This window comes from Chiloscyllium punctatum, chromosome 39 (assembly GCF_047496795.1).
Source record: "Chiloscyllium punctatum isolate Juve2018m chromosome 39, sChiPun1.3, whole genome shotgun sequence".
NCBI classification, from domain to species: Eukaryota; Metazoa; Chordata; class Chondrichthyes; order Orectolobiformes; family Hemiscylliidae; genus Chiloscyllium; species Chiloscyllium punctatum.
Window position 1 is genome coordinate 38,132,217 of NC_092777.1, and position 25,308 is coordinate 38,157,524.

At 40.5% G+C, this 25,308-nt stretch overlaps 1 protein-coding gene across 2 annotated transcripts in view; it reads left to right on the plus strand.

The window, feature by feature from the left end:
• Positions 1-24,945, plus strand: part of LOC140463960 (netrin-1) — a 211,707-nt gene extending 186,762 nt beyond the window's left edge. For both annotated transcript variants that reach the window (XM_072558471.1, XM_072558469.1), the window contains one exon: positions 22,634-24,945. In XM_072558471.1, coding sequence (XP_072414572.1) covers positions 22,634-22,962 — 329 coding nt within the window. In that variant the 3' untranslated portion in view covers positions 22,963-24,945. The remainder of the gene's footprint in view (positions 1-22,633) is intronic.
• Positions 24,946-25,308: the final 363 nt, after the last annotated feature.

Genomic DNA, 25,308 nt, shown 5'->3' on the forward strand with positions numbered 1-25,308 from the left:
AACAATGTCCATCAAAATCTACTCTCTTTTTTCCAATTGGTTAGACAACTTTTATCCATTTTGCTATTGTCCTTTTTATTCCATGAGCTCTACCTTGTTCACAAGTATGGCACTGCACCAAAATCTACCAACTAATTATATCCTTAAAAAGCAGACATTCCACACCCAAGCATTCCCAATGTCCACCTATTTCGAACAATGTGCTTTTCCTCCACCTGTAATCCAGACAGCCCTCAGGGTAAATAGACAAGGTCTTCTTCCTGGGATTGGGGGATTCCAGAACTAGAGGGCATAGATTTAGGGTGAGAGGTGAACAATTTAAAAGGGACCTAAGGGGCAACGTTTTCACATAGAGTCTGGTGCGTGTACAGATTGAGCAGCTACAGGAAGTGGTGGAGGATGGTACAATGACAATATTTAAAAGGAATCTGGATGGGTATTTGAATAGGAAGGGTTTAGAGGGATTTGAGCCAAGTGCTGGCAAATGGGACTAGATTAGGTTAGGATATCTGGTCGACATGGACGAATTGGACCAAGGGGTATGTTTCCGTGCTGGTGCATTTCTATGGCTGTACAAGTTGTAGAGGTCTTTAATACAATTATGTGTAGAGTCTGGGTTAAGTACTGAGATAGATAGGTTTGTGGTTAATAAGGAAATCAAGGGTAACAGGAATAAGGCAAGAAAATGAAGTTGAAGATTATCAGATCAGCCAACACTTTGTTGAATGACAGATCAGACTCAATCTATTTCTGGTCCTTTGTCACATGGTCTTGGCAAATAGGCAGATTGGTGTCAAATGATGTTCAAAGTGAAGAAGTGTAAGGTGGTACATTTTAGTTGAAAGAACATAGAGACATAGTATATAAAGGAACTGTCACAACCAGACTCTGGGTGAGGTTCCTAAATTTGTTACAGTTCCAAATGAGATACCTCAAATTGTTAACTTTCTGGGTGAAAAGGTATGAAATGTCACTCCTTTATTGTTTAACCATTATTTTGATTGATTACAAGAAGGTTAATTTGAAAAGGATCCCTTCCCTTGCAGATTCCCTTGTAAACATATGCTTGAGAAAGGAGCCAGCTTTTCTTGAATTAACAAAGGAATGAGTTTACTAATTATTACACACAAGAAGAAATATTAATGCAACCCACATATGCAAAGATTCACAGATTAGAAATAAGAGGGTCATCCCAAAAGATAAAAGCTTAAAAAGAAACAGATAAGTCTCTGAAGTGTTTAATTGATAGTTGAACATTGCATCTGTTGCATTCACAGTTCTGGCCCCATTGATGTTAATCGATTTCACGATCCTTGGTTTTGCAGATTGCTGGTTCTGTAGTTTTGATTCCTTTCAACTCTGATTCAATTCCAACATTCTGGGAAGTGTTGTCAATCAGACAGACCTAGGGGTTCAGGTACATAGTCCCTTGGAAGCAGTGTCACAGGTAGACAGGGTGGTTAAGAAAGCATTTGGCATGCTTGCCTTCATTGGTCAGAACATTGAGTGTAGGAGTTGGGAAGTCATGTTGTGGCTGTACAGGACATTGGTGGGGCCACTTGTCAAGTACTATGTTCAGTCTGGTCATCCTGCTATGATAAGGATATTATGAAATTGGAGAGTGTGCAGAAAAGATTTACAGGGGGGTTATCAGGACTGGAGAGTTTGAGTTACAAGGGGAGGTTGGATAGGCTGGGACATTTTCCCTGGCGTATAGGAGGTTGAGGGGTGATCTTATAGAGATTTATAAAATCATGAGGACATAGTAGGGGAATTAAAAACTAGAGGGCATAGTTTAAAGGTGAGAGACGAAAGATTTAAAAGAGAACTGAGGGACAACTTTGAAGGGCTGTCATTTGAAGTTCCTTTCACAGCCGATAAATACGACATTCCCATCAGATAATATGCCTTTTAAAAACATATTTCCAAATTACCAAATAAAAATGCTTACAGTACTTGGACATCTGCATAGCAGTACTACTCTAAAGGGTGTGCAGGAGCAGAAAGACAGGTGTACATGAACATAAGTCATTAAAAGTGAAAAGACAGGTGAAGAGAACAGTTAATAAAGCACACAACACCCGAGGCTTTATTAATAGAGGTATGAATACAAGAGTAAGGAAGCAACAATTCAACACATCAATTCTGCGATTCTGTAAACACTCTCTCCACCTATCCAGCCACTTCCACCTTCACATACACACCAAAGTTCCTGTATTCCTGCATCCTCTTTAAAACTCTTTTTTTATACTGTTTCTCACATTCTGCTTACATATGGAGGCCATTCAGCCCATCATGTCTGTACCACCTCTCCTCATGAGCTTTGTGATATAGTACTAGTTATTGTATCCTTTGCCCATAACCATGAATGTGATTATCATGAATGGTGCAACATGCTCAAGAGGCTGCATTGGCTTACTCCTGCTCCTATTTCTAATCTTGATATGACAGTATGTTTGACAGACCTTTCAAACCTCAGACCTATAAAGACTGAATCTTATTGTTTATCCATGCAAATGCACTTGTACTTTCCTGCAGGGATCATTACTCTGTAATCAGCGTCAGTAAATCTGGTCAAATTTCCATTCACTTGGCCAAAGAAAATTCAAGAACTATAAATCAGGGATTAAACCCTGATCTCTTTGGCTGAGTAATACACCGCATGATTAATTTGCAAATTCAGCAATGGGACAGTTTATTAATTCTAATGAAAGGTCAGAAATAATCTATCCTTGACTTTCAAATGTTTCCCAGCCTGTGAAGGGGGCTCAGGACTTGCACGTCCTTCGCGGAGTGGGAGGGGAGTTACAGTGTTCGGCCACAGGGCGGTGGGGTTGTTTAGTGCATGTGTCCCAGAGATGTGAAGGAATTTCTTCTGGTTGTTTCTACCAGCAAGATAAATTAACTTGTAGACTATTAAGCAGTTTTCTGATATAATTTGACTATCGTTGTGGATGTGCAAGAAAATCACAGCGACCATATCCAAGTAATTCTCTTTACAACTGATCTTGGAGAAATTGTTGGGCGAAGTTCACAGCACAGAATCAGATAAGTTAATCATTGTTTTAAGTGTGGCCTACAGAGAATCTGCAGTAGTGAGTAGAGTGGGTTCTTTCTTGATTATATGTTTTCGGAGATATGTTTCTTGTTTAAACTTAAAATATAAGCCATAACTATTCATTTAACCTGGGGCAGTGTTTGTAGAGGAATAAGACAGTGTTATTTTCTGGGTCTGTACATTGTGAAAGAGCAAAAATGGCCTTTGATAGAGTGATATGTACTTCTTGTCAGATGTGGGAGTTTAAAGAGAATTTAAGGGAGACTGATTAGCAAGGTTAGATCTCATGGAATACAGGAAGAACTAGCCATTTGGATACAGAACTGGCTCAAAGGTAGAAGACAGAGGGTGGTGATGGAGGGTTGTTTTTCAAACTAGAGGCCTGTGACCAGTGGAGTACCATAAGGATCGGTGCTGGGTCCTCTAGTTTTTGTCATTTACATAAATGATTTGGATGTGAGCATAAAAGGTACAGTTAGTAAGTTTGCAGATGACACCAAAATTGGAGGTGTAGTGGACAGCGAAGATGATTACAATAGACAATAGACAATAGATGCAGGAGTAGGCCATTCTGCCCTTCGAGCCTGCACCGCCATTCAATATGATCATGGCTGATCATTCCTAATTAGTATCCTGTTCCAGCCTTATCTCCGTACCCCTTGACTCCACTATCTTTAAGAGCTCTATCCAATTCTTTCTTAAAAGAATCCAGAGACTGGGCCTCCACTGCCCTCTGGGGCAGAGCATTCCACACAGCCACCACTCTCTGGGTGAAGTAGTTTCTCCTCATCTCTGTCCTAAATGGTCTACCCCGTATTTTTAAGTTGTGTCCTCTGGTTCGGCACTCCCCCATCAACGGAAATATGTTCCCTCCTGCCAGAGTGTCCAATCCTTTCATAAGCCTATACGTTTCAATCAGATCCCCTCTCAGTCTTCTAAACTCAAGGGTATACAAGCCCAGTCGCTTCAGTCTTTCCGTGTAAGGCAATCCTGCCATTCCAGGAATTGACCTCGTGAACCTACGCTGCACTCCCTCAATAGCCACAATTACCTCAGATTACTACAGAATCTTGACCAGATGGGCCAATGGGCTGAGAAGTGGCAGATGGAGTTTAATTCATATAAATGTGAGGTGCTGCATTTTGGGAAAGCAAATCTTAGCAGGACTTATACACTTAATGGTAAGGTCCTGGGGAGTGTTGCTGAACAAAGACACCTTGGAATGCAGCTTCATAGCTCCTTGAAAGTGGGGTCACAGGTAGGTAGGATAGTGAAGATGGCATTTGGTATGCTTTCCTTTATTGATCAGAGTATTGAGTACAGGAGTTGAGAGGTCATGTTGCGGCTGTACAGGACATTGGTTAGGCCACTGTTGGAATATTGTGTGCAATTTCGGTCTCTTTCCTATCAGAAAGATGTTGTGAAACTTGAAAGGGTTCAGAAAAGATTCACAAGGATGTTGTCAGGGTTGGAGGATTTGAACTATAGGGAGAGGCTGAACAGGCTGGGGCTATTTTCCCTGGAGTGTCGGAGGTTGAGGGGTGACTTTATAGAGGTTTACAACATTATCAGGGGCATGGATCTCTGGGGTGGGGGAGTCCAGAACTAGAGGGCATAGGTTTAGGGTGAGAGGGGAAAGATAAAAAAGAGACCTACGGGGCAACGTTTTCACACAGAGAGTGGTACGCGTATGGAATGAGTTGCCAAAGGAAGTGGTGGAGGCTGGTACAATTGCAACATTTCAAGAGCATTTGGACAGGTATATGAATAGGAAGGGTTTGGAGGGATATGGGGCCCGGTGCTGGCAGGTGGGACTAGATTGGGTTGGGATGTCTGGCCGGCATGGATGGGTTGGACTGAAGGGTCTGATTCCATGCTGTACATCTCTATGACTCTACAATGATAAGATATTATTGTAAATTTTTACCACAATCCTTCAGTTTCATTGAATTAACAAAACTAATAAAAATTCTTGAATTAATTTCAGGTGTAAATGAAGATAAGTTGACATGTTAAACAGATCATTTAATACCTTCTGAGGTAGTAATCGATATGGCCAAACTGAAGGTGATGCAAAGGAAGTAAAATTATGGGGAGGGTTTTAAATACAAATTTCTTTCCACTGTTTTGTGCATAAAGCCTACGTATAATGCTGCATTCAGTTCTCAGAGAGCCCCCTTTGTAATGTTGTGCTGAGTTTATATTAGCTTGTAGCTAAAGTCCTCGTGTGGGCAGCCAAAGGCATTCAAAAAAAGACAATAACACAGTGGTTAAGGTCACCTCAGTGGAAAAGCTGGAAGCTAACGTAGGGTGATTAAAACTGGTTTTGTTCAACAATGCTTTCTTCAACGGGGGACCTCACTAGACTAGACTGGGATAGTACTAACAGTGTAAAGGGCAAGGAGGGGGAGGAATTCCTGAAATAGATACATAGCAATTTTCTTCATCTTTGAGTTTCAAATGTGTGGAAGAAAGCTGCACTGAGGCTTATTTTGGGCAAAAAAGTCAGACAAGTGGAGTAGGTTTCAAAGGTAGAGCACTTGGTGAACAGTCATCATTATATCATCAACATTCAAATAATTATAGAAAGGATAAACATCTCCAGTATCGACAGCACATCCTCAGCATCACATAGAAAAGCAAAGTCATCAATGAAACAGTCATTTCCAGGGTAATCATATATAGCAGGCTAGCAGTAAACAAGCAAAGAAGGCTTCACTGTTGAGAATGTGCGCTGAATGGAAAATCCAATTCAAGGATGTTGTTCAAAGTGACATGAAAGACCTAATACCAATCATACTGAGTGGGAAACTCTAGCTGATAATTGATGCAAACAGTGATGCCAACTGTGGTCAGGAGTTCATCACTACAATGTCATGTGGTTTGAGAAGCTCCAAAGCAAACATTAGCTTTGGAAGGCTCCAGTAGCAAGCATTGTACATCATCAGCAAGGGATATGTGTGATATTTGTGGCAGATGTTGCCTTTCCAAAATCAGCTTCTTCCGCCATCAAATGATGAAAGGTGATCTCAGCTTTGAGCTCACTGGACTTCTGAGGCTGAATTTCTACCATCCTTCACAGATGAAAGGATGCCAAAAGCTTGCATAAAAATACCGAGCCAAAGGAAAACAAACTTGCAAGAGTTGAAAAAGAATCAGGGCCAGGTGAATTGGAATCAAACATTGATAAACAAAACAGCAACTGAACAAAGAGATACCTAAAGAGAAGATGTTTTGTGTACAGAGTAAAATCATTACTGTGAGGAGGAAAGGAAGGACATTCAAAACCAGAATTCCTTCGATGACAAAAGCCAAGGGGAATTATGTGAAATAGAAGAGAAAGGCTATTAACAATTATAAGGTTCGTAATACAGACAGAGGACAAGTATAAATAAAAGGGAACCAAAAGTCTTTTATAAACACATAAAAAAAAATTTAGTGAAAGGAATGGAGTCAATTAGAGATCCAAATGGAATTTCTTGTTGAGGCTAAGGGCATACTTGAGTTACCAAATGAATAATTTACATCTGTCTTTACTAGAGAAGAGGATGTTATCAAAGCAGCAGTTAAGCAGGAGACAGTAGCAATATTGGATAGGATAAAAATAGAGGATTGATGTAAAAGGTTGGTGGTCCTCAAAGCAGAAAAATCACTTGTCCCAAATGGAATACATTGTAGGCTACTGATAGAAGTCAGGGTGGAAATTGATCAGCAAAATGTTCCAGTGATCCTGGGGGCAGGGAGGGGCTTCTAAAGAATTGGAGGATTGCCAGCTTTGGATCCCAATTTAGTAAAGTCAAGAAGGAAACACCTGGCCCAGGTCAATAAGCCTGGCATCAATGGTAAGGAACTTTGGGAGACCATCATTAAGGCCAAAAATTATTAGAATTTGGAAAAATATGGGATGATAAATGATAGTGTTGATTTGTTAAAGGCAAATTGTGTTTGACTTGATTGAGTTCTTTAATGAAGTAATGGAGAGGATTTATGAATATAATGTGTTTGATGTAGTGCATATGGCCTTTCAAAGGGCATTTGTTATATACCACATAGTAGACCTGTTGGTAAGATTAAAATCCATGGAATTAAAGTGATAGTGGCAGCATAGATACAAAATCAGTTAACAATAGAAAGCAGAGGGTTATGGTGAATTGGAGCTTTTCAGACTGCAGTGAACACAGTGGTGATCTCCAGAGGACTGTATCGGGACCACTGATCACTTTGAAGTGTATTAATCACTTGGACTTGAGTATACAGTTCGTTATTTCAAAATTTGCAAATGACACAAAACTGAAATGTAACAAACAATGAGGAGAATAGTAACAAACTGTCGGAGGGCGTCGGATGGTGCAGTTGCCCAGCTAGTGATTCCTCCATCCATGTAAATTACAAAAGGCTTCCTACCTACCCTATCTCTTTTCCTCATTATCTTATACACCTTTATCAGCCTTCACTAATCTAAGGAGAACAACCCCAACCTTTCCTCACAGCATAGACCCTCCTCTCCAGGCAGCATCCTGATTAACCTCTTCTGCACCTTCTCGAGTACAATCACATTCTTCCTCATAATGTAGCAACCAGAACTGCATGCTATACTCCAGTTGTGGCCTAACCAACATTTTATACAGCTTCTTCATAACCTCCATGTTCTTGCATTCTTTGCCTCAGCTAATAAAGGCAACTATCCCTTATACCTTCTTAACCACCTTCTCTCCCTGCCCTACTACCTTCAGGGATCAGTGGATATGCACATTAATGTCTCTTAGGTGTTCAGTACTTTCCAGAGCCCTACAATTAATTATGCCTTGCCTTGTTTAGCCTGTCCAAGGGCATTGCCTTGCACTTTTCTGGTTTGAATTTCATTTGCTACTGCGCTGCCCAGCTGACCAGTCTGTTAATATCCTCCTGCAATGTATGGCTCCTCTCCTCACTATTTACCACCCTACCAATTTGTATCATCTTATACCCCTACATTTAAGTCTAAATCATTAATGTACACCATCAACAGAAAATGTCCTCAGAACTATTCCCAAGTCTGGATATAGACTCCCAGTCACAGAAATATCCCTCTACCATGACTCCCTGCTTCTTGCTTCTTGGGCCCTTGAAGACAGAAACAGGGGAATATATTATGGGGAACAAAGAAATGGCAGAAGAATTGAATTGGTACTTCAGATCTGTGTTCACTGGGGAAGACACAAGCAATCTCCCTGAGGTAACAGTGGCTGAAGGAATTGAACTTAAGGGAATTTATATTTGCCAGGAATTTGTGTTGGAGAGACTGTTAGGTCTGAAGGTTGATAAGTCCCCGGGGCCTGATGGTCTACATCCCAGGGTACTGAAGAATGTGGCTTGAGAAATCGTGGATGCGTTAGTGATTATTTTCCAGAGTTCGATAGATTCAGGATCAGTTCCTGCGGATTGGAGGGTGGCTAATGTTGTACCACTTTTTAAGAAAGGTGGGAGAGAGAAAGCAGGAAATTATAGACCAGTTAGTCTGACCTCAGTGGTGGGAAAGATGCTGGAGTCTATTATAAAGGATGAAATTATGACACATTTGGATAGTAGTAACAGGATAGGTCAGAGTCAGCATGGATTTATGAAGGGGAAATCATGCTTGACTAATCGTCTGGAATTTTTTGAGGATGTAACTCTGAAGAGGACGAGGGAGATTCAGTAGATGTAGTGTACCTGGAATTTCAGAAAGCTTTTGATAAAGTCCCACATAGGAGGTTAGTGAGCAAAATTAGGGCGCATGGTATTGGGGGCAAAGTACTAACTTGGATTGAAAGTTGGTTGGCTGACAGGAAACAAAGAGTAGTGATAAACGGCTCCATTTCAGAATGGCAGGCAGTGACCAGTGGGGTACTGCAGGGATCAGTACTGGGACCGCAGCTTTTTACAATATATGTTAAAAATATAGAAGATGGTATTAGTAATAACATTAGCAAATTTGCTGATGATACTAAGCTGGGTGGCAGGGTGAAATGTGATGAGGATGTTAGGAGATTACAGGCTGACCTGGACAAGTTAGGTGAGTGGTCAGATGCATGGCAGATGCAGTTTAATGTGGATAAATGTATGGTTATCCACTTTGGTGGCAAGAACAGGAAGGCAGATTACTACCTCAATGGTATCAAATTAGGTAAAGGGGCAGTACAGAGAGATCTGGGTGTTCTTGTTCACCAGTCAATGAAGGTAAGCATGCAGATACAGCAGGTAGTGAAGAAGGCTAATAGCATGCTGGCCTTCATAACAAGATGGATTGAGTATAGAAGCAAAGAGGTTCTTCTGCAGCTGTACAGGGCCCTGGTGAGACCACACCTCGAGTACTGTGTCCAGTTCTGGTCTCCAAATTTGAGGAAAGACATTCTGGCTATTGAGGGAGTACAGCGTAGGTTCATGAGGTCAATTCCTGGAATGGCGGGATTACCTTACGCTGAAAGACTGGAGCGACTGGACTTGTATACCCTTGAGTTTAGAAGACTGAGAGGGGATCTGATTGAGACATATGATTATTAAAGGATTGGACACTCTGGAGGCAGGAAACATGTTTCCGCTGATGGGTGAGTGCCAAACCAGAGGACACAGCTTAAAAATACGGGGTAGACCATTTAGGACAGAGATGAGGAGAAACTTCTTCACCCAGAGAGTGGTGGCTGTGTGGAATGCTCTGTCCCAGAGGGCAGTGGAGGCCAAGTCTCTGGATTCATTTAAGAAAGAATTGGATAGAGCTCTCAAGGATTGTGGAATCAAGGGTTATGGAGATAAGGCAGGAACAGGATACTGATTAAGGATGATCAGCCATGATCATATGGAATGGTGGTGCAGGCTCGAAGGACAGAATGGCCTACTCCTGCACGTATTGTCTATTGTCTATTGTCTCTCAACCAATTTTGGATCCAACAAGACCTTTGTATTTGATTCCATGGGCTTTTAATTTCAAGTCCAGTTTACCATCAAGTGCATTGCTAAATTCCATGTAAGCCACATCAAATATATTACCCTCTTCAACAATTTAATTACCCCCTCCAAAGGTTTGATCAAATATGTCAAACACTATATTGAATCCATGCTTACTTCCTGATTAACCCATGTCTCTCCAGAATTCTTTCTAAAATCTTCCCCATCACTGAGGTTAGACTGATGAAAGATTTTGATAGAAAGTACATATGTACAAATGAAAAATACTACTGGAAAGGGTGTGCAGGGGCATCGGAGTTGGGACATAATGTTGAGGTTGTACAGGACGTTGGTGAGGCCTCTTTTGGAATACGGTGTCCAGTTCTGGTCTCCCTGTTATAGGAAGGATATTACTAAGCTGGAGAGAGTTCAGAAGAGACTTACCAGGATGTTGCCGCGAATGGAAGATTTGAGTTATAAGGAGAGGCTGGGACTTTTTTCATTGGAATGTAGGAGGTTGAGAAGTGACCTTATAGAGGTTTATAAAATAATGACGGGTATAGATAAGGTGAATAGCAGGTGTTTTTTCCAAGGGTGGGGAACTTCCAGACTAGGGGCATACTTTTAAACTGAGAGGAGAAAGGTTTAAAAAAGATACGGGGGCAATTTTTTTGTCACAAAGAGGGTGGTTTATGTGTGAAATGAACTTCTAGGGAAAGTGGTGGATGTGGGTACTGTTACAATGTCTAAAAGACATTTAGATCAGCATCACAGAAACACTGCAGTGTGGAAGCAGGCAGCTTGGATTGGCATCCCACCCAGACCCACCCCCTACTCTATCCCTGTAACTGGATTGGTTGGACCGAAGGTTCTGTTTCCGTGCTGTATGACCCTATGACTCTGAGAGTAGAGAGAGTTGGCATATATGTGTAGGACAAGCAGAGAGAACAGTTGATAAAGCACATAATATGCAGGTTTTATTTGTAGGGCACATCGTACAAGAGCAAAGAGAGAAAGCTGAGAGGAAATATGATACAAGTTTTCAAAATCATGAGGGGTCTGGATAGAAAGGAAAGGGAGAAAACGTTCCCAGTTGTAAAATGTTTGAGAATAAGAGGGCACAGATTTAAATTAATTTACATAAAAATAAATGCGATGTGAGAAAAAACCCTTTCCACTGAGTGAGTAGTTAGAGTCTGTAATGCTCTGTGTGACAGTGTGGTGGAAGTTGTGCAGTTGAGGTATTACAAGACAGTATTAGCTGACTAGTTGAACAGAAATACTGTACAGAATTAGTTAGAAAAGGGTGAATGGCCTTCTTCTGCACAGAAGCAATTCTGATTCTGTGAACTGCTCTCTCAGCTTGCCTTACCACTTTCAATGATTTATGCACAGATACATCCACGTTCCTCCACCCTACAGCCTCTTCAAAGTTGGACCATCCATTTTGTACAGTTTCTCCACATTCTGCCTACCAAAATACCTTTTGGAAATACACTACATCAACAACATTATTCCTCATCAAGTCTAATACCTTAGCAAAAAAAAACATTAATTTGAGCACATTTGCCAAGTGACTATTAGTTTTGTCCTGGATTAGATTATCATTTCTAAAAGCATCCCCAGTAGTAAGGTTAAATTGACTAGCTTGTAATTTCTGGGTTTATCTTTACAAGGCTGTAATGTTTGCAATTCTCCAGTTTCCTGTCACCATCCCAGAGTCTAAGGAAAACTGGAAAATTATGACCAGCACTTCCACAATTTCTACACTCACTTTCCATGGTGACCTTGGAGCATATCTCATCTTACCCTGATGTCTTATCAATCGTAAGTACAGACAGTCTGTCAAGTACCGTCTCCTTATCGACTTTATACCCTTCAAGCGTTTGAATTCCTTTTTCTTTTTCAGTACACTATCAGTACACCTCACAGTGCCAGGGACCCTGGTTTGATTCCGGCCTCGGGCAAATTTCTTTGTGGAGTTTGCACGTTCTCCCAATGTCTGCGTGGGTTTCCTCTGGCTACTCTGGTTTCCTCCCACAGTCCAAAGATGTGCAGGTTAGGTGAAGTGGCCATGCTAAATTGCCCATAGTGTTGGGTGCAATAGGCAGGGGTAATTGTGGGGAAATGAGTTTGGGTGGGTTATTCTTCAGAGGGTCGGTGTGGACTTGTTAGGTCAAAGGGCCTGTTTCCAAGCTGTAGGGAATCTAATCATCTTCCTTGGTAAGGACAGATGCAAAGTAATAATTTGGTACTTTAGAAATGCCCCCTACCTCCATGTACAATTATCTTTTCACTTGCTACCCCCTTTGCTACTTGGTTACTGTTAATGTGCTGACAGAAGAATTTCACATTTCTTTTTACGTTAGCTGCCAGTCGCTTGTCATACCCTCTCTTTACTTCATTTTTCAATTTGTCAATGAATGTTTTATGTTTGACTTGGATGTCAAACATATCCACCTGATATGAACATTCTTTTGCTTTTCATCTTAATTCTATATCTCCTTTGTCATCCATGGAGCTCTGGATTTATTTACACTTACATGAAGGGAAAAGTAGAGCACCTTGACTGTAGCTGAAAATGTGTTGCTGGAAAAGCGCAGCAGGTCAGGCAGCATCCAAGGAACAGGAGAATTGACGTTTCAGGCATGAGCCCTTCTTCAGGAATGAGGAAAGTGTGCCAAGCAGGCTAAGATAAAAGGTAGGGAGGAGGGACTTGGGGGAGGGGCGTTGGAAATGCGATAGGTGGAAGGAGGTAAAGGTGAGGGTGATAGGCCGGAGTGGGGGTGGGGGCGGAGAGGTCAGGAAGAAGATTGCAGGTTAGGAAGGTGGTACTGAGTTCGAGGGTTGGGACGGAGACAAGGTGGGGGGAGGAGAAATGAGGAAACTGGAGAAATCGGAATTCATCCCTTGTTTTATGGAGGGTTCCTAGGCGGAAGATGAGGCGCTCTTCCTCCAGCCGTCGTGTTGCTATGGTCTAGCGATGGAGGAGTCCAAGGACCTTCATGTCCTTGGTGGAGTGGGAGAGGGAGTTGAAGTGTTGAGCGATGGGGTGGTTGGGGTGGTTGGGTTGGTTGGTCCGGGTGTCCCAGAGGTGTTCTCTGAAACATTCCGCAAGTAAGCGGCCATCCCACTCCACCAAGGACATGCAGGTCCTTGGACTCCTCCATCACCAGACCATAGCAACACGATGGCTGGAGGAAGAGCGCCTCATCTTCCACCTAGGAACCCTCCAACCACAAGGGATGAACTCAGATTTCTCCAGTTTCCTAATTTCCCCTCCCCCCACCTTGTCTCAGTCCCAACCCTCGAACTCAGCACCATCTTCCTAACCTGCAATCTTCTTCCTGACCTCTCCGCCCCCACCCCCACTCTGGCCTATCACCCTCACCTTAACCTCCTTCCATCTATCACATTTCCAACGCCCCTCCCCCAAGTCCCTCTTCCCTACCTTTTATCTTAGCCTGTTTGGCACACTTTCCTCATTCCTGAAGAAGGGCTCATGCCCGAAACGTCGATTCTCCTGCTCCTTGGATGCTGCCTGACCTGCTGCGCTTTTCCAGCAACACATTTTCAGCTCTGATCTCCAGCATCTGCGGTCCTCACTTTCTCCTACTTTAACTGTAGCCATGTTCTCTCTTCTTTATGAACTGATTAATTTTTTCTGCTAATTTTTGATCCTAATTTATCTGGCAGGGAACCATTCTTACCCTCACTGAACGTGGCTTTCCTCTAGTTAATTACTTTTATAATTGTTACATGCACTTTTCCAAAACCAACCTATACCTTAAAATAGAATAAATACTATCCCCTAAATATTCCCCCACTAACAAGAGATTTATTTTAGCCAACCTCATTGCCAAGAACCAGGTACAGTAATGATGTAGGATCCCAGTTAAGGCTGCAGTTCAAATCTGTGACTCTTTAGTTCAGGACTTCAGCAATCTAGTGTTAAGTATACTGTTTCTCTCCAAATTAACAGTGTTTTAATGGTTTTAATTACTTATATAACTCACATACTTTGCATTTCTGTCAAAGGTTCCTTTGCCACAAGCTTTATTTTGTTGAGAGCGTTGTCAAGTGAAATTGTTCCTCAGTCTTCATGGTTTACGTTCACTCATCAGAAATTAATTACAAGTAGCAATGATTGAATTAACTTCCAATTTTAGCTGGATTATGTTGATTAATCCAACTTTGCAGTTTCAGAACCTTTTTCTCAAGATTCTGACTTTGAAGCATCTTCTTGCAGCTTGTCAGTATAAAATGAAATGCACTACATTTAAAGAGTTATTTTTTCACTCATTCATGTAATTTTGCCATTGCTGGCCACAGCATTTATTGCTCATGCCTTGTTGCTCTTGACAAGGTGGTGATTAGTTGCCTTCTTGAACTGCTGCAGTCCACATGTTGTAGGTTGACCCTCAATGTCCTAAGGGAAGGAATTTCATGATTTTGACCCAGCAACAGTGAAGGAATGGCAATATGTTTCCAAGTCAGGTTGGTGAGTGTCTTGGAGAGGAACTTGAAAGTGTTCCTGCATGTCTGCTATCCTTGTTCTTCGAGGTGAAAGTGTCATGGGTTTGGAAAATGCTATCAAAGGATCTTTGATGAACTTCTGTAATGAATCTTGTAGATAGTATACATTGCTGCTACTGAGCATCGGTGTTGGAGAGAGTGGATGCTATTGAATGTGGTGGTAATTAAGTGGGCTGCTTTGTCCTGGATGGTGTTGAGCTTTTTGAGTGTTGTTGGATCTGTATCCATCCAGGGAAGTGGGGAGTATTCTATCACACTCCTGACTTGTGCCTTGTAAGTAGTAGACAGGCTTTGCAGAGGCAGGAGATGAGTTACTCGCTACAGTATTCCTCACCTCTGATCTACTCTTGTACCAAGGTGAATACGTGACAAGTCCAGTTGAGTTTCTTGTCAATGGTAACCCCGAGGATGTTGACAGTGGGGGTTTCAGCAATGGTAACACTGTTGAATAAGAAGGGATGGTGGTTAGATTGCCTCTTATTGGAGGTGGTCATAGCCTGCCATTTGTGTGGTGGAAGTATTACTTGCCACTTGACAGCCTAAGCCTGGATATTGTTCAAACCTTACTGTATTTAAACATGGCTGCTTCAGTACCTGAGGAGTCGCGAATGGTGCACAACATTGTTCACCAATGATTGCACTCATCACTTCTAATCTTATGATGGAGGGAAGGTCATTGATGAAGTAGCCGAAGATAATTAGGCCTGGGATACTACAAGAGGAACCCTGCAGAGATGTCCAGGAGCTGAGGTGACTGATCTTCAACAACCATATTCCTCTGTGGATGTAGGTTTGCTTGCTGAGCTGGAAGGTTCATTTCCAGATGTTTTGTCACCCTACTAGGTAACATCTTCAGTGGGCCTCAGGTGAAGCAGTGTACATGATTCCTGCTTTCTATTTATATGTTTGGGTTTCTTTGAGTTGGTGATATCATTTCCCATGGCGATGTCATTTCCTGTTCTTTTTCTCAGGGGGTGGTAGATAGGGTCTAACTCGATGTGTTTGTGATAGAGTTCCGGTTGGAATGCCATGTTTCTAGGGATTCTTGTGCATGTCTCTGTTTGGCTTGTTCTAAGATGGAAGTGTTGGCCTCGAAGTGGTGTCCTTTTTATGTAATTATGTGGTTATCTGTACGTACTGATACTAGTGAGAGAGGGTCATGTCGTTTTGTGGCTAGTTAGTGTTCATATATCCTGGTGGCTAGTTTTCTGCCTGTTTGTCACAGTTCTTGCACAGTATTTTGAAAATGACATTAGTTTTGCTTGTTGTCTGTATAGGGTATTTCAAGTTCATTTGCTGCTGTTTAGTGTGTTGGTGGGTTTGTGGGCTACCATGATGCCAAGGGATTTGAGTAGTCTGGCAGTCATTTCCAAGATGTCTTTGATGTAGGGGAGATTGGCTAGGGTTTCTGGATGTGTTTTGTCTGCTTGTTTCAATTTATTGCTGAGAAATCAGCGGACTGTGTTCATTGGGTATCCATTCTTTTTGAATATACGGTATATGTGATTTTCCTCTACTCTGCGTAGTTCCTCTATGCTGCAGTGTGTGTTAGCTCACTGAAATAATGTTCTGATGCAGCTTCGTTTGTGGATGTTGGGATGATTGCTTCTGTAGTTCAATATTTGGTCCATATGTGTGGTTTTCCAGTAGACGCTGGTTTGAAGTTGTCCATTGGATGTTTGCTCTACTGTGAAATCTAGGAATGACAGTTTGTTGTTGTTTTCCTCCTCTTTAGTGAATTTTATGCCAATAAGGGTATTATTGGTCTTGAAGGTTTCGTCCAATTTGAGTCTTTTAGTGATGACAAAGGTAGCGGACCCAAAGTTTGGGTTGGATGGTTGGCAGAGCTCTTTGTTTGAGTCTCTGCATTACTGCCTCTGCTAAGAATCCTGATATCGGAGATCACATGGGTGTTCTGCTGGTTTGTCTGTAGGTTTTGTTGTTTAAGGTGAAGTGTGTGGTAAGGCATAGGTCCACTAGCTTGACGATATAGTGCATGCTGATGAAGTTAGTAGTGTTTGGTGAATGTGTCTTTGGGTCTTCTAATAGTTTAGTCTGTGTTTCCTTGGCCAGATTAATGTTACATCAAAGGAGACCACTATTTCATCCTCTTCTATCTTAGTGTCTTTGATGGTCTTCAGGAATTCTTGGGTGGAATAGATGGAATGGCATGAGTCTTCTACTATGTCTTTTAGTCTTTGTGTAGTTCCTTGGCTAATCTGTAAGTTGGTGTTCCAGGTAGCAGGACTATGGGTCTGAGGGGGGCTCCTGGTTTGTGAATTTTGGGTAATCCGTAGGCACATGGTGTATTGGATCCAACAAGGAGCTACACCAAAGACTAAAATACTTAGTAGAAGACTCATGCCATTCCATCCATTCCACCTAAGAATCTGTGAAGACCAAAGACACAAAGATGGAAGAGGATGAAATAATGGTCTCCTTTGATGTAATGTTAACCTGGCCAAGGAAACACAGACTAAACTATTAGAAGACCCAAAGACACATTCACCAAACACCACTAACTTCATCAGCAAGGACAGAATTGTCAAGCTACTGGACCTATGCCTTACCACACACTTCACCTTCAACAACAAAACCTACAGACAAACGAAAGGAATACCCATGGGATCTCGAATATCATGGTTCTTAGCAGAGGCAGTAATGCAGAGACTCAAACAAAGAGCTCTATCAACCATCCAACCCAAATTTTGGGTCCGCCATGTGGCGGACACCATTGTCATCACTAAACAACACAAATTAGGGGAAATCTTCAAGACCATCAATAATACCCTTATTGGCATAAAATTCACTAAAGAGGAGGAAAACAACAACAAACTGCCATTCCTAGATGTCACAGTAGAGCAAACATCCAATGAGCAACTTCAAACCAGTGTCTACTGGAAAACAACACATACGGACCAAATATTGAACTACAGAAGCAATCAACCCAACATCCACGAAGCTGCATCAGAACATTACTTCAACTAGCCAACACACACTGCAGCACAGAGGACCTACGCAGAGCAGAGGAAAATCACCTATACAGCGTATTCAAAAAGAATGGGTACCCAATGAACACAATCTGCCGATTTTCTCAGCAACAAACCCAAACAAGCAGTCAAAACACGTCCAGAAACCCTAGCCACTCACCCCTACGTCAAAGACATCTTGGAAATGACTGCCAAACTACTCAGACCCCTTGCCATCATGGTATCCCACAAACCCACCAACACACTAAAACAGCAGCTAATGAACTTGAAATACCCTATACAGACAACAAGCAAAACTAATGTCATTTTCAAAATACCGTGCAAGAACTGTAACAAACACTACATTGGACAAATAGGCAGAAAACTAGCCACCAGTTTACATGAATGACATGACCCTCTCTCACTAGTATCATTACACACAGATAAAGGAGGACACCACTTCGATTAGGCCAACACTTCCATCTTAGGACAAGCCAAACAGAGACATGCACGAGAATTCCTAGAAGCATGGCATTCCAACAGGAACTCTATCAACAAACACAGAGTTAAACCCCATCTACCACCCCGAGAAAAAGAACAGGAAATGACATCACCACAGGAAATAACATCACCAACCCAAAGAAACCCAAACATATAAATAGAAAGCAAGAATCATGTATACTGCTTTGCCTGAGGCCCACTGAAGATGTTACCTAGTAGGGTGACGAAACATCTGGAAATGAATCTCCCAGCTCAGCGAGCAAACCTACATCCAGAACCTCAACCTGAGTTACAAATCTCTCAAACTTGCAAATATTCATATGTGTCAGTTATGACTCCAAAAGGTGGGGGTTTGCCCAAAATCCATTGATTTGGTTTTACTGGAGCTCTTTGATACCATACTCATACTCCGTCTTAATGACAAGTGCTGTCACTATCACCTCACATCTGGAAAAGGCTGTAATGAGGTCAGGAGCTGAGTGGCCCTGATGGAACCCAAACTGGGCTTCACTGAGCGGGTTATTGCTGAGCTGAAGCTGCTTGATAGCACAGTTAATGACACCGTCCATCACTTTACTGATGATTGAGATTGATTGATGGAGTAATAATTGGCTGGGCTGGATTTATCATGCTTTGTGTGTGCAGGACACACCTGGGCAATTTTTCTCATTGTCAGGTTGTAACTGTACTAGAACAGTACTTTTGTAGCTCAGTTTTCACAACAGTAACATCTTTAAAAACATTACGGAACTATGAAAACAAAACAAATAGAATGAAATTACTCTCATTTAAAAGGTTAACAGGTTAATATATCCATAAAGTAGTTGAGAGGGACTTAATGTAAACTTTGGCATGGATTCATTTAAGGGGAAATTTGTTAAGTGTATATAACAGGAAGGAATAAAAGACTTGGTGATAGGGTGAGATGAAATGCAGTGGGCGTAGCTTATATGGAGCATAAACAGTTAATGGTCTGTTTCTGACCTGTAAATTCTGCATAATTTTAAGTATAAGCATGTTAAGCATTTGTACAGAAGCACTAGTTGTAACATAGTCTTGTGAAAAAAAAGTGAAATTTATAGATCATAGCCCAGGAAGTATTTTATTTAATGTATCTTTCTTAGTGCTTGTGTTGGAATAATTTAAACACTCAGGGTACGGGTTTTCCTCTATTTCAAGAAATTGTAGGGGCGAGCATATTAGCCAAATGATTAACACAACTCCCTAACCCCCACCCACTCATTCAGAGCTGACAGGCCAGCTCAGGTGATTTTTCTTCAGCCTATCAAAGGCCTCAGCACTGGCACCCCAGGTTGCCACAAGCAGTTAGTCAATCAGAGCTTCTGGGACTGACAGTTGAGGCCTACTCTATGGTGGGTGCAGTATCAACGAAGGTAAATAATCTTTATCTTCTTGGCATGGGTAGGCATCAGGAGGAGGGAGTGTTAGTGGGTCAGAGGCAAGACTCAACGGGTGGCTTTCAAAGACCACCCTCTGCCCCTCATCTGTACCTCTGATTACCCCGATCCAACAAACAGGCCACACTTGTGTTCTAGCTGCAAAATTGGTCACTTAAGAACTTTAATTGATGGCAAGTCAGTAAAGTCCCTTTTGGATCATCTTGCTCAAAACATATTCGGTGTCTTCAGGACCACCTCATCTATTATTTGCCCTTCTCAGCACCTACAGGGAGGGGGAAAATTCTGCCCTACGTTTGTGAATGTGTAATTGACCATTTCCTTCAATGTTGTTCACTTATTTCATCCTTTATTATTCTTGGTACTTCCTGCACATCTCTTGCTATGTACCGCTGCATGATGTGGAAATAACTATTCCAGATTAGAACAGTAACAATATTGCACTTTTAAAATGTCCATACGTTCTAGCATTTTTCACATGTATTAGAAATTACTATTGGCAATGCATTAAACTGGACCATGCCTATATCGAATTCTTCACTACCAATAAATTTTATATTTCTCATCCAGAATCTAATATAAATGCAGATAATTCATATTGTGTTAACATATATCACAGAGTGAGATTTATCTGTTCTTATATCAAATATTCCCCATAGAAATTCACCACCAGATGATCATAGCTATCCACAATATTAGTACTAAGGTTGAGAGAGTGGTGAAGGGAGTGAACTATCAGCTTCTAATCACGTTGTGTACAGCTCGACTTATGGATGGTTTTCTCATTTTGGACCGTTTTCCGCCAATGTGCTAAAGAACAACTTAGGTCAAACAACCAGCCTTGTTTTCACATCATAGTTGTTGCAAGAGATGTCTAAAACCTTTTTTTCCCATAAGAAACATTGTTATTCTCATAACAGAATACAGTTGTCAGCCATTCTAACAATTAATACTTCCAGATAGATGGACTTTGTGAACAGATTTGAATAAAATGATATTGATTCTGCTGTTTCAATTCATGTTACCTTCCAGTCAGTTCTGCCAAATGCACTTTCCCAGCTTCCTTCACTCCTGTGTTGCTGCCTGCATTAGGCAGATTTCCTTTTCGTTTCAGGAGAGAAAGGCCAATTGTTTGAGGAGCTGCTTCCTTACTGCTTTCCACAACAATGAGTCAAACACTGAGGCACAATTGAATCAGTCAGAAGCAGTTCTGTTTTCATGATGCCACATATCATAATTAAAAACAGTGGAATGGCTCAAGTGCTCTTTCAGAAAGATGGCACGTACACTAGTGTGTGGTAGACTTTTACAGAACCAGAGAAACATTCAGGCGTGAATTAACAAAGGCAATTGGAATGATCTCAAGCTCTCTGCATTAACCCTCTGCATGCAGTCCATTCCTCTTAATAGTGACTGAGATTTCCCAACACCAATTTCTCAAATTAGTTCACAGGCAAACTGTTCTTATCAGAATTTATCTTAATTAGAAATTTCCTTTATATCTACCATTGCCACAGTAACACGCATGTATTAAAAATGAGTAAAGATCATCAGATCTGCTCCATTCAGTCATGATGTATCAACAAACACTGATCCGCTCCCTAAATGCTGTTGGCGGAGTCACAGTCAAGTCTCTTTGCTACTAGGAAAGTTTTACTGTTATTTTGGCTGGACTACTAAATAAGAGTGCTTAATATTATTGCCACATTTTTCTATTATCAGACTTACATCAGATTTTTCAGAATGCACTACAAATTTCTGAATATTGCTTAAAAAAATGAAGTAAATATATACCAGGCGATTGTATCCTATTTGTCTGAAGACAATGAGCTGTGCAATTTATATATATAGTATACATATATATAGATATACACACACCTATTGAATAATGTGAAGTCTATTTGTGTGGAATAGTCATAGCCAGAAAACACAGCCCATGCAGTCCATCTTTTAAAAGGAAACAAACTTACTACCTGTATTCCTCATTTTTAAGTGATTATTTTAGAAATAGTTTTGAATAAATTGCTATACTGAACAGAAGAATGCTGAAACATTCTGGAATAGTCATAGTGTCCATTGTTGTTAATTCACTGCCTCCTGAAAATCCTAATAATGCTCTCTGATGAAGATACTGCTGTTGATTATTTGATATAAAAATGATGAAAACTCAAAAGTAGTCAGAAAAAATTGAAGTCTGCAGAAATTAATCAGGGTTATTTGTAATTGTAATTTTAAGTAACTACTTCAGAAAGCTGCTGAATAAGCAGAATCATATATAAACACAGTTCAGAGTATTTACATGCATGAGTACTCTACCTACATGATATAAGTATTTACTAGGTTGATGCTAAACCAGAAAATATTTTCAGCAGTTGGAAAAAAAAGGACCACAACACATGGGTTAGACTAACAACAGAATTGAATTGACAAAGTCTATTTAATCATAAAGTACATGTGAACATATTGTGCAATAGGGAACAATGCATGGCAATTTATAAAGTTATTATTTAATATTCAGGTTCACTCGCCATAACTCAATGTGAGTGGAATACTCTTAACTGGTATTGTTTAAATGGGAAGGAAAGCAAGTTTGGAATACTGAATGACCGACAGAGAGAGTAAGAATGTGTGACAACACAAAGCCAAGCGAATAGGGCATTCGAGAGCATGGACAATGACAAACTGCAGTTGCAATCTGTTTTATGGTTCTCCCGTGCAGTTAAAGGAATGTAAGCACATTATGTACTACTGTTTGACAACGAACAGCACACAGTAAATTTTCTTAGATATAAACAATCACTTGTTCTAGGCTTTCAAATTAGCTTCTGGTTTAACAGTTCTTAACCTTTGAAGCATAAGCACTGCATATATTCTGAAGTATGATCAGCTTTCTCCCCTTTCCATCCATGTTTCAGCATTTTTTTCCATGCTGATTAAGAATGATTCACTACCATGTTAGATTAAACTTCTTCTTCTAGGGAAGAAAATTAGTTTCTAAGGTTTCATTTATATCCTCTGTCAAAAATCAGTCTCCATTGTCAAGTTTAGTTCATAGCCCTGAGCCTCAGTCTATCGTCCTTCCCAGATTCTATGGAAACAGTTGCTACGACAATGATGAGTGGTCATCTAAACAATTGGGGTTAAAACTCAATGTTGTTGCTGCATCGGAGGTGTGAAGAATTTATTTGATGCATTTTTTAATGTGTAAGACAGCCAAAATATTCTTGTTCCTTTCTTTGTTATTGCAGCTGTTCAAGCCCACATCTTGAAGGCAGAGAAGGCTGGTGAATGGTGGAAGTTTACAGTGAATATCATATCAGTCTACAAACAAGGGGTGAAACGGATACGGCGTGGAGATCAATTCCTCTGGGTCCGCTCAAAGGATGTAGCTTGCAAATGCCCAAAAATAAAAACAGGGAAGAAGTATCTCCTCCTGGGGAATGATGAGGACTCTCCTGACCAGAATGGGGTTGTAGCAAACAAAACCAGCTTGGTGATACAATGGAGGGACACGTGGGCAAGGAGACTGCGAAAGTTCCAACAGAGGGAGAAGAAAGGCAAGTGCAAGAAGGCATAAACAGAGACTGTGCTGCTTGGTTGTGGGCAGGAACCGATGTTAGGATAAAATTAGGAACTTGTGAAGGAACTCATCTAGCAGTTTGGGATTTTGGAATGGCCGAGTTTGCACCTAATGCTGATTTCAAATTAAAAAATAAACAAGATACAAATAAAGATGGACTACACTTTACATTAAAGCTCACTGTCTGAAATGATGAATATTTGTTTCACAACCAAAATCCTTTCATAGATGCTCTTCTCTGCAAATAGTAGTACGAGTTTTGTTAAAGGGGCACAACATTTCAAACGGATGATTGTTATTGAACAATTGCTGGGATTCATGCCAAGACTGGTTTGATCCCAACTTACGCTGTCAACTTTTTATTTGTGTAGTTAAGCTACAACGTTTCATTTGCAATTTTCTTTCCCCTCCCAGTTTATATCTGGCACAATATTAAATGCTAGATTGTAACCAGATTTGCCAAGACCTGCAACCTTTGGCAAACAATGTAAAGATTATATTCCTTATTACAATATTTTCAGAGACAGAAAAAAAATACTTAAAAAGCATTCAAAGTGTCAAGGAAACATCTTGTTTGATTTCACTTCATATTGACATTCATCTCACACTTATTAAGTTTGCTGGTGTTTTCTTAGTTCTGGGTTGGTGATTGCACCCTTTACTAGAGAGGATAGAAAATTCTGCTCCCTAAAGCATATGCCCCTCTGATATATTTTCCAGCCTTGGTGTATACCTATTTTACAGATGAAACGTGAATTCATTCACTCACGACCTATAAAAATACTGTCAGCAAAACAGCCTCAAATCAACTTAGTGGTTAAAGGTAAGCCTTAAGTGAAAAAAAAACCTTTACAGTGTAAAATTACTGAAATAAAGCTATATTTTCTTTTCAAATGAATTCTGTTACAGGTTCACAGAATCACTGCTCAAGAACAGAAAAAAAAAGTAAAATCACTGACACTTGGTTCTTGTATCCCTCTAAAATGTTAACATATAGTCAAATTCATTAAAATTTCTATTTGTATAATTAGTACTTTATTAAAAGGCCTTGAATAGTTTTGGAAGTATTCTCAACTGGAAATATAACTTTTTTGATAAAACTACATCTAGAGGATGTACCCAATTCCTCTTCCCACATCCGACAGGCCTGTTGGTTCGGATTCATCACCTACACAGTAAACTTCACACCTACATATTTTTGTAACTGTGTAGATGATTACAGGCAATGATTTACTGCTTGTTCCAGTGACCAGTTTCAGTTCCATTGGGGCAAGGTGACATCTCAACCTTGCTGATCAGTATCTCCATCAAGCAACCAACTCAGGTCGCACAAATGACCCTTGCCTTTGCTGTGACCCTGTTAACAAGTGTGCACAGCTCATTCTGTAATCAATCACAGCAGCAGACTAAAAAATATAAAGTAGAAGAAACTAACATTAAAACAGTCACACGTTACCACTTTAAGACGCTGCATAAAATTGATTTCTTAGTCTAAAAGTAAGAGGTACTGAAGAAGTGAATGAGTTTTGCAACAGGGTAAACATCATCAAGGTACCTCAGTTAGCATATGTGACTATAAGACTGACATAATTGGAAGTGTGTTTATATTGATGTAATGTAGTTCTGGATAAAGACTTTTATATCAGTTCAGCCATTCTCCAGCTAACTTAGACTTTATTATGACTCTTCCCCCTGTTACACAGACCTGTCGGGCTCTGCTTTTACCTGTTAATAAGTTGAACTGTAAATGTTGTTTAGTTATGGTCATTGCATAGTTTGCAATGCCTTCCTACAATGCATACTAATATATTATCATTATTATATATGAATATATTTAATTACACATAAAAAATTGTGCATTTTTTTGGTTGTTAGATGGCTGTAATTGAACCAGATGTGAACATGTACTATAACTGCTGAACACCCACACGTGATAGAATTAAATTCAGAATTCAGTTGAATAAAGTCCTGTAAACAATACCACATAGTATTTGGTGTGGATTATTCTCAATGTGAATTTTGGACAAAAGATGCAAATGGCACTGAAAAAAAAAATGAAATTAATGGAATCCTCTGAGCAAGAGCACATTCTACAAAATCCAGATCTTTTTAAAGGTGAAAATCCTCTCTGCACCTATGTTCGTAGGACAAATTATACTACAGACAGCGTTAAACAGCAGTGATATTTGAAAAGGTTCAGATGACATCGAAGACAAAATGGTGCAGGTTGAGCAATTCATGAATACTATCTGAACCCGATGTTGTTCTGTTGTCATACAATACATCCCTTTTATCAAGTATTGCTCTTCATAAAGGGCAGTACTTGCAAAGCTTTGAGAAACA